The following is a 13,226-nucleotide window of genomic DNA, read 5'->3' on the forward strand; positions in this document are numbered from 1 at the left end:
CCGGGATCCCGGTCTCATCATGGGAAGGGTTGGGCAGCCAGGGCACGGATCCAGCCGGGGCCGGGATGTTCCCAGAAATCAGGGCCAGGGCTCCGCAGAAATCCATGGAGCTCATCCCGGCCACGGCCCTTCCACGGCCTCTGCTTGGAGAGCTTGGAAAAGCCAAGAATTCCCAAAAAATCCCCTCCCAAACCAGTTCCAGCCCAGCCCAGGGCAGTTTTGGAGCCTGCAATTCCTGGGAATCCTCCAAAATCCAGGATCAGATGTCCCTGGGATTCCATGGGAAATGTCCCCAGGCTGGGACATCCCTGGAATTCCAGGACAATGTCCCCAGGCTGGGATATCCCTGGGATTCCTTGGGAATGTCCCCAGGCTGGGACATCCCTGGAATTCCAGGACAAATGTCCCCAAGCTGGGAGATCCCTGGGATTCCTTGGGAATGTCCCCAAGCTCGGATATCCCTGGAATTCCAGGACAAATGTCCCCAAGCTGGGAGATCCCTGGGATTCCTTGGGAATGTCCCCAGTCTGGGAGATCCCTGGAGTGGCTGGAAGGGTGTCCCAAGCCCGGAGGAAACCACCGGCATTCCCGACCTCTTCCCTCCGGCATTCCCGACCTCGTTCCTCCGGCATTCCCGGTCCTTTCCCGATCCCACCATCCCTCCCACCTCCCTCCGGCTCCGGCTCCTCCTCGCCCGCGCAGGAAAAACCCCGGGATGGTTTTCCCAGCATCTTTGCATCAGGAATTTCCCACCGCACCCCCCGTCCCCCCCAGGCTCCTAATTCCCAAAGAATTCCACAAAATCCGTGCTGGGATCGCCCTGGAGACCACCCGGAACTCACCTGTGCCACCAGCAGCGCCTCGGTCGCCCTTGTCCCCTTTGGGGCCGCGGTCGCCTGCGAGGAGAAAGAGCCGGAATTGTTGGAATTTCCCGTCCCTGCTCCAGAGGGACGGCCCGGCAGGATGGGAAATCCCAAAAATCCTCCGGGAATGCGTCCCTGTGGCGGTGGGGAGAAGAAGGGGCTGGCAGTGCTGGAATTCCCCCATCCCGAAGAGCCCATTCCTGACTGCAGACCCCATAAAGGCAACAAAAGCCTGGATTTGGGGGTGAAAATCCCGAACTGGAGGTGAAAATCCCAATTTAGGGGTGAAAATCCCATTTGGGGGCTGAAAATTCCAAATCGGGTGTGAAAATCCCATTTTGGGTCTGAAAATCCCAATTTAGGGCTGAAAAATCCCAATTTAGGGCTGAAAAATCCCATTTGGGGCGTGAAAATCCCAGTTTAGGGGTGACAATCCCAAATTGGGTGTGAAGATCCCATTTTGGGGCTGAAAATCCCAGTTTAGGGGTGAAAATCCCAAACTGGGCGTGAAAATCCCATTTTGGGGCTGAAAGTCCCAATTTAGGTGATGAAAATCCCATTTTGGGGCTGAAAATCCCAATTTAGGTGATGAAAATCCCATTTTGGGGCTGAAAATCCCAATTTAGGGGTGAAAATCCCAAATTGGGGCTGAAAATCCCAATTAGGGGATGAAAATCCCATTTTGGGGCGTGAAAATCCCAGTTTAGGGGTGAAAATCCCAAACTGGGTGATGAAAACCCATTTTGGGGCTGAAAAATCCCAATTTAGGGGTGAAAATCCCAATTTAGGGGTGAAAATCCCAACTAAGGGGTGAAAAATCCCATTTTGGGGCTGAAAATCCCAATTTGGGGGTGAAAATCCCAATTTGGGGGTGAAGAATCCCAATTTAGGGGCTAAAAAATCCCAATTTAGGGGCTGAAAAATCCCATTTTGGGGCTGAAAAATCCCAATTTAGGGGTGAAAATCCCAAACTGGGCATGAAAATCCCAATTTTGGGGCTGAAGATCCCAATTTTGGGGCTGCATGAAAATCCCCATTTTGGGGCTGAAGATCCCAATTTTGGGGCTGAAGATCCCAAATTGGGCATGAAAAATCCCATTTTGGGGCTAAAACCGCTTCGCTTTGGGGTCGGGGTGGGGATGTGGCTTCCCCCCAAATCCCCGAGGAAGCTCCGATCCCTCCTCCCGAGGAGCTTCGCTGCTCCCAGCCCCGGATCCATGGAAAAGGGCGATGCCGGGGGTCGGGAGCAGCTGCCGGAACGGCCGCGCCCGTTCGATGTCCCGGGAAGGATCCCACATCCCAAAAATGATCCCATATCCCGTAACGACCTCGCTAACGAGCTCCGTCATTCCTTGGCTCTCCCGGACGTTCCTCCTCCCTCATTCCCGGGTTTTCCAGGCCCCGAGCGAGGGTGAACCCGGCCTGAGCCCAAGGGAAGGGGTCAGGGATGCTTCTCCTGCTCCTCCTCGGTCTCCAGGAACAACAAACAACGCCCGGAGCGGCTCCGGAATCCGGGAAAAAGGAAAACATCGGACCTCAAACGATCCCCAAGGAAAAAAAGAGCCGGGCAGGAAATTCCTGCCCTTTCCCTGGGAGGCTCCGGGAGAGCGGGATTGGTCCCGCGGGCGGGCGCAGCTGCGTGGGATGAGGGAAAGCGGCCTGGAGCTGATGGGATCCAGATGGAAACCCCCCCTCGGCAGCGGGAATGCGGCCAGGGATGCGGCTCCGGCACGGGATGGGGTCGGGACGCTGGAGCAGCCCCGGCTCCTCACATCCAGCCCGGCCGGCACAGGGAAAAGGGGATTGGGAAGGCAAAATTCCGGGTTTGATGGGTTCGTCCCCAAAACAGGGGAGGGAGAGGTGGGAATGATCCGGGAAGCGGCCTCGTCTTGGGGGGATCCCAAAGTTTGAGCAGCAGGGAAAGGGGGATCGGCCCCTCTGCTCCAGCTCCGGGATCCCGACTCCCGAAGGAGCCATTCCAGAGGAGGCCACGGAGCTGCTCCCGGGGCTGGGGGGGGTGGGGACAGCTGGAGAAGGGAAGGATCCAGGGAATCCTTGGAGCCACTTCCCGAGCCTAAAGGGGCTCCAGGAGAGCTGGGATTTGGGAAAGGGCTGGAGGGGCAGGAGGCAGGGAATGGCTTCCCAGTGGGAAAGGGGAGCTTGGGGTGGGATGTTGGGAAGGAATTCCTGGCTGCGCTGGAATTCCCAGAGAATCCCTGGATCCCTGGCAGTGTCCAGGGAAAGCTTGGAGCAGCCTGGGATCATCGGGGGAGGTGGAAGAGAATTCCCATCCCTGAATCCCCAACTTTTCCCAGGTACCTCCCTGAGAGCAGCAATAATCCGGGAATCCCGGAATGCGTTGGGACCTTCAATCCCATCCCATTCCAACCCCACGATGATCCCAGGCTGCTCCAAACTTTCCTCGGACGCTTCCTGGGATCCAGAGGCAGCCCCAGCCTCTCCTTCTCCTTCTTTCCCCCTTTTCCCATCTCTCCTCTCTTCCCGGGAATTCTCTGGTGGGAATAACTTGGTGACTCCGGCTCTCTGAGGTGTTGGGGCTGGAGAACATCCCAAAAATGGGATCAGATTTCCTGTGAGCCCGGAGAGAGCCCCAGGGCTGGGACAGAGCCCGGGAATTTGGGAGAAGCCTCTCCTGGTCTTCCCCAGCAAGCTCCAAGGTGTTCCGGGCCATTTTCCCGTCTTTTTTTTTTGGGATTGCGCACAGAATTTAGGGCCAGACACAGGGACAGAGACCCTCAGCCCTTCCCACGGATCTGCAGGGATTGACGGCTCCCCAAAATCCTCCAGGAACATTCCCAAAAACTCCTCCCCAGGGATGTTCAGAAGGAATTTTCTCTTTTCCCCCCAGTTTATCCCTAAATCACCGACCCCACCTTGAGTTTTTCCTGCCGTTTCCTCCTGAGTGTATTCCCTGCACAACCTTTTCCATGGAAAAGTGGGGGAGGACGGACCTGTCCTCACTTCCCAGAAGAATTTTTCCCATTTGGAATGGAGGGGGAAAAAAAAAAAAAATCCTCCACCGAGGTCATTTTGAGGGAAAATCCATCCAAAATGGGAAAACACCAACAAGGGAAAAGACTCAGGAATCTGCTGTGGGAAAAGCTGTTCTGGGAGAGGTTTAAACCTGGAATTTTACATGAGGAGCCTCCTCCACACCTAAAAACCCCATTCCAGGATTCCTGGGATGCAATTCCCAGGGAACCGAGGCCTCCTGTGCTCGGAGGGAGGTCCCCGGAGCAGGGTAAGACAAGTCCTGCAGAAACGCGGGATTTAAGGCAAAGCCTGGCTTTGGATCCGTGCCCGCCTCCGGGTCTGCTTCCCATAAATCCCAGAGAATCCCCTAAAGTGCCCGAATGCTGCCAGAGGGGTTGGATTTTCCTTGGAAAAGGGGTTGGATGAACCCCTGAGCCCGACGTTCCCGATCTCCGGGGGGAGGGAGGTGGGGATGGACACCGGAGCGCTGGCAGTGACCCCCATCCGTGTGGGACAGGAGGGATCCCCGGGATCCTGACGGGATCTGGGAATGGCTCCTCCCCCCGGCGGGACCCTCCCGCGGCTTTGAGGTGGTCACGGAATTGTTAAGGTTGGAAAAGCCCCCGGAGACCATCGAGTCCAATCCGGAGGGGTTGGAATCCATGGGGATGTGGCACCTGGGGGGCACGGAGCAGGGCTGGGAATGGTTGGCCTTGGAGAGCTTTTCCAACCTCAACAATTCCATGATTCTTCGCACAGCAAATCCGGCATCAGGCTGGGGAATCCCAACTCAAGCAGCCCGGGATTTTTGGGATCATTTGGGATTTAAGGAGTTCTCAGCATGGGCCAGTGAGAAAATCCCTGTTCCCGCTGCTCTGGGGATGTATCCAGGGGTTTTCCAACCTCCTGGAGCAACCTGGGAGGGCAGGAATTAAAGGATCTTTAGGGTCCCTTCCCACCCAATGCCAAATCCAAGCCACTGCCGGTTTCTATTCCCTACAACCCCTGGCTCTTCCCGGGGTGTTTTCCCTTCCTGCCTCCCCAGGAGGAATTTTGAGGCTCAAAGGGCATTTTTTGGGACTGCCAATCCCAGTTTTGGTTGTGGCACGGAGTTTCCCGTCCCAGGTGTCCAGGGACAGCCGTGTCCCGCTAAATCCCGGCGCGGCCGCTTCCTACTCCCACAGTTTTCCCGGGTGTGGGAAGTTGGGAAACCAGAGCGAGCCAGGAATGGCCCAGAAAACAAACAGGAGACAATTCCCAAATCCCTGCCGGAACCAAGAGTGGGAGCACAGCCCGGGAGGTCCTCACGGAGCCCATGGAATGGGAGGACATCCCAAATCCATCCGTTCCCTCCGAGCCCGGCCCTCTCCACTGCTGCTCCTCAATGGAACGGTCTTGGCGTAGGAATTTTTGGGATTCCCGTTCCTCCAGGAGCTCCGGGTGATTCCCGAGCCAGAGGATCCCCACTCTCCCCTCCATGACTCTGCCCCTCATCCCGGGCTCTCCGGAGCCCGTTTGCTCGCGGATCCCAGCCGGAAGCCGTGTCCGTACCTTTGAATCCGCGCATTCCCGTGGGGCCGCGAGGGCCGAGGTCTCCCTGATCCCCCTTCAATCCGCGTGGGCCGGGGGGGCCCCGCTCCCCGGGAAGCCCTGGAATGAGGACGAGGACACAAAATGAGCCGCTTCCAGCAGAATTCCACAATCCCGATGTGCCGGGAGTCCAGGAAAACCGGGAGACGCTGGAGAGTCCGGGCCATCCTTTTCCTGCACTTCTCTGGGATACGGGATGGATTTATCCAGGTGCTAAGGAAGCTCTGAGCATCCTAAAGCTCGGATGGAGGCAACTGGGAGCCGAAGCTGGAGAACAAGGAAGGAAAAGCGGGATCCGGGGGGGGGAAGAGATCCCAAGGAATCGGGATGTGCCCCCCGTGAGCCCCAGGAGTCCGTGCTGTCCAGGGGGGTCGGATGTTTCTTGGAGAAGGAGCTGGATGAAACCCCCTGATGTGAGCATTCCCGAGCTCCGGGAGGTGGGAATTGGGGCGGTAGTTTGGGAATTCCTTCGCAGGGGACACAGCCAAGCCTTGGAGGTGACCTCCATCCACGTGGCACTTGGACCTGCACCTGGATCTGGATCTGGTCCTGGACCTTGACCTGGACCTGGATCTGGTCCTGGAACTGGTTCTGGAACTGGACCTGGATCTGGTCCTGGACCTGGTTCTGGAACTGGACCTTGACCTGGATCTGGTCCTGGATCTGGACCTTGACCTGGATCTGGTCCTGGATCTGGACCTGGTTGTAAACCTGATCCTGGTCCTCGAATTGGATCTGGTCCTGATCCTGGACCTGGATCCAGCTGTGGATCTGATCTTGGACCTGATCCTTGTCCTGGATCTGCTCCTGATCCTGGACCTTGACCTGGACCTGGATCCAGTTGTGGATCTGGTCTTGGACCTGATCCTGGTCCTGGAACTGGACCTGGGTCTGCATCTGGACTTGGATCTGGATCAGGAACTGGACCTGATCCTGGAACTGGACATTGACCTGCATCCAGATGTGGATCTGGACCTGGATCCGCATCTGGTCCTGGACCTCCACCTGAACCTGGACCCGGATCTGCTCCTGGTCCTGGAACTGGATTTTGACCTAGACCTGGATCTGGTCTTGGATCTGGATCTGATCATGGACATGATCCTGATCCTGGAACTGGACCTTGACCTGGACCTGGATCTGGGTCTGGGTCTGGACCCCAACCTGGACCTGGATCCAGTTGTGGATCTGGGGTGGAGGGCAGGACCCCTGTGCTGGAGACGGGATCTGGTGGGACCTCGGGATGATCCCCCTGGAATGATCCCACAGGGCCTCATCCCGAGCCTGAGCTGGGCTCGGATCCGAAGCTCCTCCAGCATCCAAGCCTGGCTCCATCCATGGGGAGAGAGCCCTGGATTCCCCTGGCACCGCTCCTCCCGCCCGTCCTGGGCTGGGCTTTACCAAACTCCCGATTTTCCTCTGGTTTAGGAGGAAAAAAGCTGCCAGGAGCAATTCCAGTCCCAGCTCCGGTGGGGATTATCCCGAGCTCCAATCTTTCCTTGCCGTGTCCATCCCGAGGAGGGCTCAGGACCTGGATTTCTGTGGGGCAGGGGCAGGGGGGCGGATTTTCCGTAGGATTTTCCGGGGATACACCTGAACCCGACCTTCTCAGCTCCGAAGGGTCGCGCCCACATCCCGAAAAACTCCAGGAAAAGACCTAAAAACCGTGGCTCTTCCCACAGCTCCTCCTGAAGGTGAACCCTCCTGGGATTGTTTTGTTTTTCTGTCTGAACGAGGAAAAAAATGGGGGAAAAAAAGGAAAAGCGAGGAAAAGAGCCAAAGTAACTCCGAGGGCTGTCACACCCAAGAAAAACAGCCACGAATCCGTCAGCGCCAGAAATTCCAGCTGGGAAGGATGAGGAGCTCGGGCAGCTGGAGGGGCTGTCTGAGGGAGATCGGATTTCCAGGCTGGCTCTGCCTCGCTTGGCTGGGCCTGGGAAGGAGTGATCCCAAAATCCGAGGGTTTGAGCCCAAAGCAATCCCAGCAGGGGCAGGGCACCCCAGAGTCCTTGGAGCAGGGGATACCAGGGATGGATTTGGATCTGGATCTGGATCTGCTCCTGGACCTGGACCTGGATCTGGTCCTGGTCCTGGATCTGGACCTGCCTCTGCCATCCAGAGTCCGATGGGGTGGGTTTGGAGCAGGGGATAACAGGAATGGGTCTGGACCTGGACTTGGACCTGGATCTGAACCCGATCCTGGACGTGGATCTGGTCCTGATCCTGGACCTCAACTTGGACCTGGCTTTGGGTCTGGATCTGGACTTGGATCTGGACCTGGATCCAGTTCTGGATCTGGACCTGAATCTGCATCTGGTTCTGGACCTTGACCTGGACCTGGATCTGAATCCCGATCTGGTTCTGGGCCTGGTTCTGGATCCAGATCTAGAGCTGGAGCTTGAGCTGGATCTGGATCCAGACCTTGACCTTGACATAGACCTGGACTTTGACCTGGATCCAGATCTGGAGCTGGAGCTTGACCTGGACCCGGACCTAGTCCTGGTCTTGGACCTGGACCTTGACCTGGACTTGGATCTGGATTTAGATCTGGACCTGGAGTTTGACCTGGATATGGATCCAAACCTGGATCTGGTCTTGGACCTGGATCCACATCTGGGTCTGGACCTGGATCTGGACCTTGACCTGGACTTAGGTCTGGACCTGGCCTTGTGCTGGACCTGAACCTGGACCTTGATCTGGATATGAATCCAAACCTGGATCCGGCCCTCAGCTTGGCCCTGGAGCTCCATCACCTCCGGGATCCGAGCGGATCGGAGCTCCCGGCGGGATGGATCCCATCACACCTCCGGGGGCACAGAGCTGTTCCCAGGGGGATCCTGCACCACCTCTGCCCTCGGAAGCAGAGCCAGCATTCCCAGGGATCCCTTAAAACCAGAAACAGCTGGAGCTGAGTCTTCCTCAGGGTGGGAATGTCCTCTGGTGGCTTCCAATGGAATTCCTCCCGAAACCAATGGAATTAAGAAGGGGGGGAAAAAACCTCGGCGTTACTGACATTGGAAGAAACATCCTGGAAAAGCCTCGGAGTTCCCGGGATCTGCTGGGGGGATCCAGCAGCAATTCCAGCTCTGGTGCCTTGGGAGGATCAGTTTGGGAGTGGGGTGCCCATCTCCTGCTCCAGCCTGCCTGGGAGACGCTGGAATCCGGGAATATCAGCCCGGATCCTCCTGGAGCCGGGTGGGCGATGACATTTTTCTCTCCAGGACCAATGTTCCAGGATCCGGGAGAGCAGATCCATCCCCACCTCCCTCGGGACATCCCACGGGACAGGTCGGGAAGTCAGCGGGAGTTGTCCCGTTGGCTTTGGATCCGCCAGGTTATTTCGGGATGGGATTTTGGGGCATTTTCCGGACACCGGCAATGTTTTCCTTACCTCGGAGCCCGGGAAGGCCGGGAAGTCCGGGCTCTCCCTCCACCCCTTCCGTGCCTCGGTCTCCTTTGGGTCCCGGTGGCCCTGGAACACAACAGGAGGGCGGGAATCCCATCCCAGATTCAGGAATGTGCAGCGGGAGATCCAGGGATCTCCAAGAAGCACAGGAGCAACGCGGGGACAAAGGAGCTGCCGGAGCGGTTTTCCGTGGTTTTGAATTTTTGGGGTTTTCGGATATTAAATTCCTAACTGGGCTCCACCGACCTTCTCCGAGTGCCAGGAGAATTCACCTGGAAGCTGACTCCGGGAATTCTCCTTTTGGCCAGAAGTTGGGATGTTCCCAATGGAGTAAGTGCAAGAAATCAGGGGGAAAAAATTGCCTTTTGGGAATGTTCTCAGAATCATGGAATTTCGGGGGTTGGGAAGGATTTTAAGGATTGTCCATTAGGGACAGTTTCCTTGTGTCCAGCTGGGCTGATCCTTTGGGAATTCTGGAGATGATCCTTTAGGAGAGAATTGACAGCAGGATTCTGGTCGAATCCCAGGAAAGAGCAGAAAATCCCAGTCCGAGGTTTCCTCCCTCATCCTGCAAAGGGTGAAATCCCCAAAGCTGGAAATAATCGGGAGCCGAAACAATGGGAAGAAGGAATTTGAAGAGAAAAATAATGGGAAACAAAAAGACTCCTGGGATGAGAGAAACCAGGGTGGGGAGAGGCCGGGAAGTCATTCCCACCCATCCCGGGGGAGGATTGGGAAGTGTTTTCCTAGAAATCCTACAAGGCAGGAATTCGGGAAGCTGAGATCCAGCCAGGGCTGTGGGCGATGGAAAAGGGTCAGGAGGAGCCGGGACGGGCACAGCGCTAATGGATCAGGATCAGGGATCTGGGAATGCTCTGTAGGAATCAGCGGGATCTGGAGCAGGATCCAGAGCGGGATCTGGAACGGGATCTGGAGCGGGATCCGGAACGGGATCCTGACTTGAGGCCAGGAAACGTCCTGGGATGGAGATGGACAGGGACAGGAGAGGGCGATGGGAACGATGGAATCACTGGCCCTGGCTGCCTCTTCCCAGGGAATGAACAGCTCCGGGGGCTGAGGGGATGTAGGGATGGACCCCAAATCCTGGGAATGGACCCCAGACCCTGGGAGGAGACCCCAAATCCTGGGGAATGGACCCCAGACCCTGGGAAGAGACCCCAAATCCTGGGGAATGGACCCCAGACCCTGGGAAGGGACCCCAAATCCTGGGAAGGGACCCCAGACCCTGGGAAGGGACCCCAAATCCTGGGGAATGGACCCCAGACCCTGGGAATGGACCCCAAATCCTGGGAAGGGACCCCAAATCCTGGGAAGGGACCCCAGACCCTGGGAATGGACCCCAGATCCTGGGAAGGGACCCCAGACCCTGGGAAGAGACCCCAGATCCTGGGAAGGGACCCCAGACCCTGTGGAAAGACTTTGGACCCTGGGGATGGATTCCAGAGCCTGGGAATAGATCCCAGACCCTACTCCAGACCCTGGGATGGATCCTAGAGCGTGGAGATGGACCCCAGACCTTGGGAATGTACTCCAGATCCTGGGGATGGACTCAAATCCCAGGAATGGACCTCAGACCCTCGGGATGGATCCTAGATCACGGAGATGAACTCCAGATCCTAAGGATGGATTCCAGACCCTGGGAATGGATCCTAGATTCTGGGGATGGATCCTAGATCCCAGGGATGAGCTGCAGACCCAGGGAATGGATTCCAGACCCTGGGGATGGATCCTGGATCCTGGGGATGAACTCCAGGCCCTGGGAATGGGCCCCAGACCCCAGGGATGGATCCCAGATCCCACGGAATGGACTCCAGACCCTGTGGATTGACTCCAGACACAGGGAATGGACTCCAGACCCCAGGGATGGATCCCAGATCCCAGGGAATGAGCTCCAGATGCTGGGAATGGACACTTCCAGGGATGGGGCAGCCACGGTTTTTCCAGGATCCTGCCAGGGATGGTCCCATCCTCCGATCCCCGGGAGCAGCTGTTGGGACGGGACACGGGGAGCGGCTGGGCTGAAGGAAAACTGGGAAGGGCGGCTGGGAGAGGCTCCCGACCATTCCCAGCTGTTCCCACCCCGCAGCTCCTGAGGTTCGCACCCGGGAAATCCCGTTCCTGCTGCATCCCAGCTTCCCACCCTCCAATCCCAGGATTTCTTGATGGATGGGACCCTCCTGTCACCCTCGGGACCTGCTGGGATCCCACCCAGGGATTGCGCCAGCAGATCCAGACGGGCAGTGGATCCCGGGAATTCTCCCACCCGGTGACTCCCAAGACCCCAAAATTCCTCTGTGTTGTCCTTCCCGAGCCCCAGGAGGTGCTTGGAGCAATCCTTGGATGCTGGAGAGGAGCCCGGCGAGCTTCCCAAGCCGCCATCACCCAAATCCAGGATCCAGGATCCAGAGGCCGGGAGAGCTGAAGATCTGGGAGAAGGAAAAGGGCCCCCGAGGCAGGCAGGGAATGGCTCAGCCAAATCCGTCCGGGAACACGGCGGACTCACCCAAGGACAGCTGGAGCTGGGATGGAGCCAGCTGGGCACAAGGCCTCCAAAATTATCCATGGGATGGGAACAGAGGGAAGCTTGGGATGCCAGGAATGTGTCAGGGCTGCTAAATCCGGTGCCGGCCCTTGCCAAGGGATTTGTTTTGGGATAAAGCGGTTCCAGGGCTGTTGGGCTCCGTGATGGATCCCATCCTTGGTGGCTTCATCCCAGAGCAGCTGACATCATTCCCATGGATGGGGAGGGAAAAGAGGGATCCGAGGAGGGGGGAAATACGGAAACATCGCAGCAGTTGGGGTTAGGGTGATCCCAGCATCCCAAAACCAGGGATCGGGAGCCAACATCCCCAAGGGATGAGGGAAAGGACCCCCAGGAGCTGTTGGTGTTCCAGGGGGATGGATCTCCTGGAGCTGCTGGGGATCGGCCACAGCAGCTGGGAAAAGGGAACAAGTGCCTCGGCACCAGCCCGGCCTTTCCAGCTGGAATTCCAGAGCCTGGGAATAGATCCCAGACCCTACTCCAGACCCTGGGATGGATCCTAGAGCGTGGAATTCCAGCTGGAAGCACCAGGAACGAGCAACAGCCACGGGGCCTGCGCAGGTGCAACCAGCGGGAAACGGGACAGGAGCTGCTCCCACGCTCCTGCTCCCCCCGGAGCTTCCACTGGGACCTCCTGGGTTTGTCCATGGGGCGTGTCCCTCCCTGGCACAGCATTCCCAGAGAAGCTGCAGCTGCCCCTGGATCCCTGGGAGTGTCCAAGGATGGGGCTTGGAGCAGCCTGGGCCAGTGGAAGATGTTGGAGTTGGAATAGGATGGGATTGAAGGTCCCCACGCAAACCATTCCGGGATTTGGGAAGGGCTGGGGGTGGAAAAGGAGGAGAAGATGGGATGGGAGAAGCTGTTTTTTCCTGGCATCTTTGAGGGAACCTTGGGAGCTTTGTTCCTAACCATGGATGGGGAATATTTGGAGAGTCCAAGGGGCTGGAGACACCTGAGCAGGGATGGATGGGGGCCCTTCTGGGAGAGCCCCGGAGGGGCTGGAGCGTGTCCAGGGCAGGGAACGGAGCTGGGAAGGGGCTGGAGCAGCAGGAGCGGCTGAGGGAGCTGGGAAAGGGGCTCAGCCTGGAGCAAAGGAGGCTCAGGAGGGACCTTTTCCCTCCCCAAAGCTCCATGAGAAGTTGAAGCCAGGTGGGAGTTGGGATCTGCTCCCGGGAAAAAAGAAATGGGATGAGGAAACGGCCTCGGGCTGTGCCAGGGAAGGTTTACTCGGATATTGGGAACAATTCCTTCGTGGGAAGAGTTGTGAAGGATTGGAACAGACCCAGGGAGGTTTGGTGCCCCCAATCCTGGAGGGATCCAAATCCACGTGGATTTGGGGGGACATGGATCAGTGGTGGCCAACGCTTGGACTCCAGGACCTCGGAGAGCATTTCCAACCTCAACAACTCCCCGATTCTCCAACCCCCGGTGCATTGACCCGCACCCCACAGGACCACGGGGACCATTCCCAATCCCACCCCTCTCCCGGTGGGCTCCGCTCACCGCGGATCACGGAGATGTTCCGCAGCGCCACGGAATGCTCCCAGTCCTTCATGCGCAGCTCCTCGGTGACGTTGTTGAGCACGTCCAGCTCCAGCCTCAGCTGCCGCTCCATGGCCGCGTGCTCCGTCCGCATCCGCCGCGCGTCCGCGCTGGCGTTCCCCAGGAGCCCCTGCAGGTCCCGGAGCCGGGAATGGTGCACGCGGACGTCGTAGGAGAAGCTGCGGTTCATGGAATCCACGGCCCCGGCCAGGACCGTCACCTGCTCGCCCAGGGCTTCCAGCCGCCCGCCCAGGTGGCCCAGGAGGCGCTC

The 13,226-nt window shown here is 57.9% G+C and overlaps 2 protein-coding genes across 2 annotated transcripts in view; both read right to left on the reverse strand.

Annotated features, from left to right (window-relative positions):
• Positions 1-723: 723 nt before the first annotated feature.
• SCARA5 (scavenger receptor class A member 5) overlaps positions 724-13,226 on the reverse strand; it is a 23,444-nt gene continuing 10,941 nt past the window's right edge. Inside the window, exons 5-8 of the mRNA XM_017735003.1 lie at positions 12,917-13,224; positions 8,836-8,916; positions 5,409-5,507; positions 724-896 (exon numbers count right to left, since the gene is read on the reverse strand). Of these exons, the coding sequence (XP_017590492.1) occupies positions 739-896; positions 5,409-5,507; positions 8,836-8,916; positions 12,917-13,224 (646 nt within the window). The 3' untranslated portion in view covers positions 724-738. The remainder of the gene's footprint in view (positions 897-5,408; positions 5,508-8,835; positions 8,917-12,916; positions 13,225-13,226) is intronic.
• On the reverse strand, positions 8,923-12,910 carry LOC108446824. The gene is made up of 2 exons (XM_017734651.1): positions 11,869-12,910; positions 8,923-10,317 (listed from the first exon to the last, which is right to left on the reverse strand). Exons 1-2 carry the CDS (start codon positions 12,544-12,546, stop codon positions 9,556-9,558), a joined length of 1,440 nt encoding a protein of 479 aa, XP_017590140.1. The 5' UTR covers positions 12,547-12,910; the 3' UTR covers positions 8,923-9,555.

The sequence above is a fragment of the Corvus brachyrhynchos genome, unplaced genomic scaffold (genome assembly GCF_000691975.1).
Source record: "Corvus brachyrhynchos isolate BGI_N302 unplaced genomic scaffold, ASM69197v1 scaffold420, whole genome shotgun sequence".
In the NCBI taxonomy this organism is placed as follows: Eukaryota; Metazoa; Chordata; class Aves; order Passeriformes; family Corvidae; genus Corvus; species Corvus brachyrhynchos.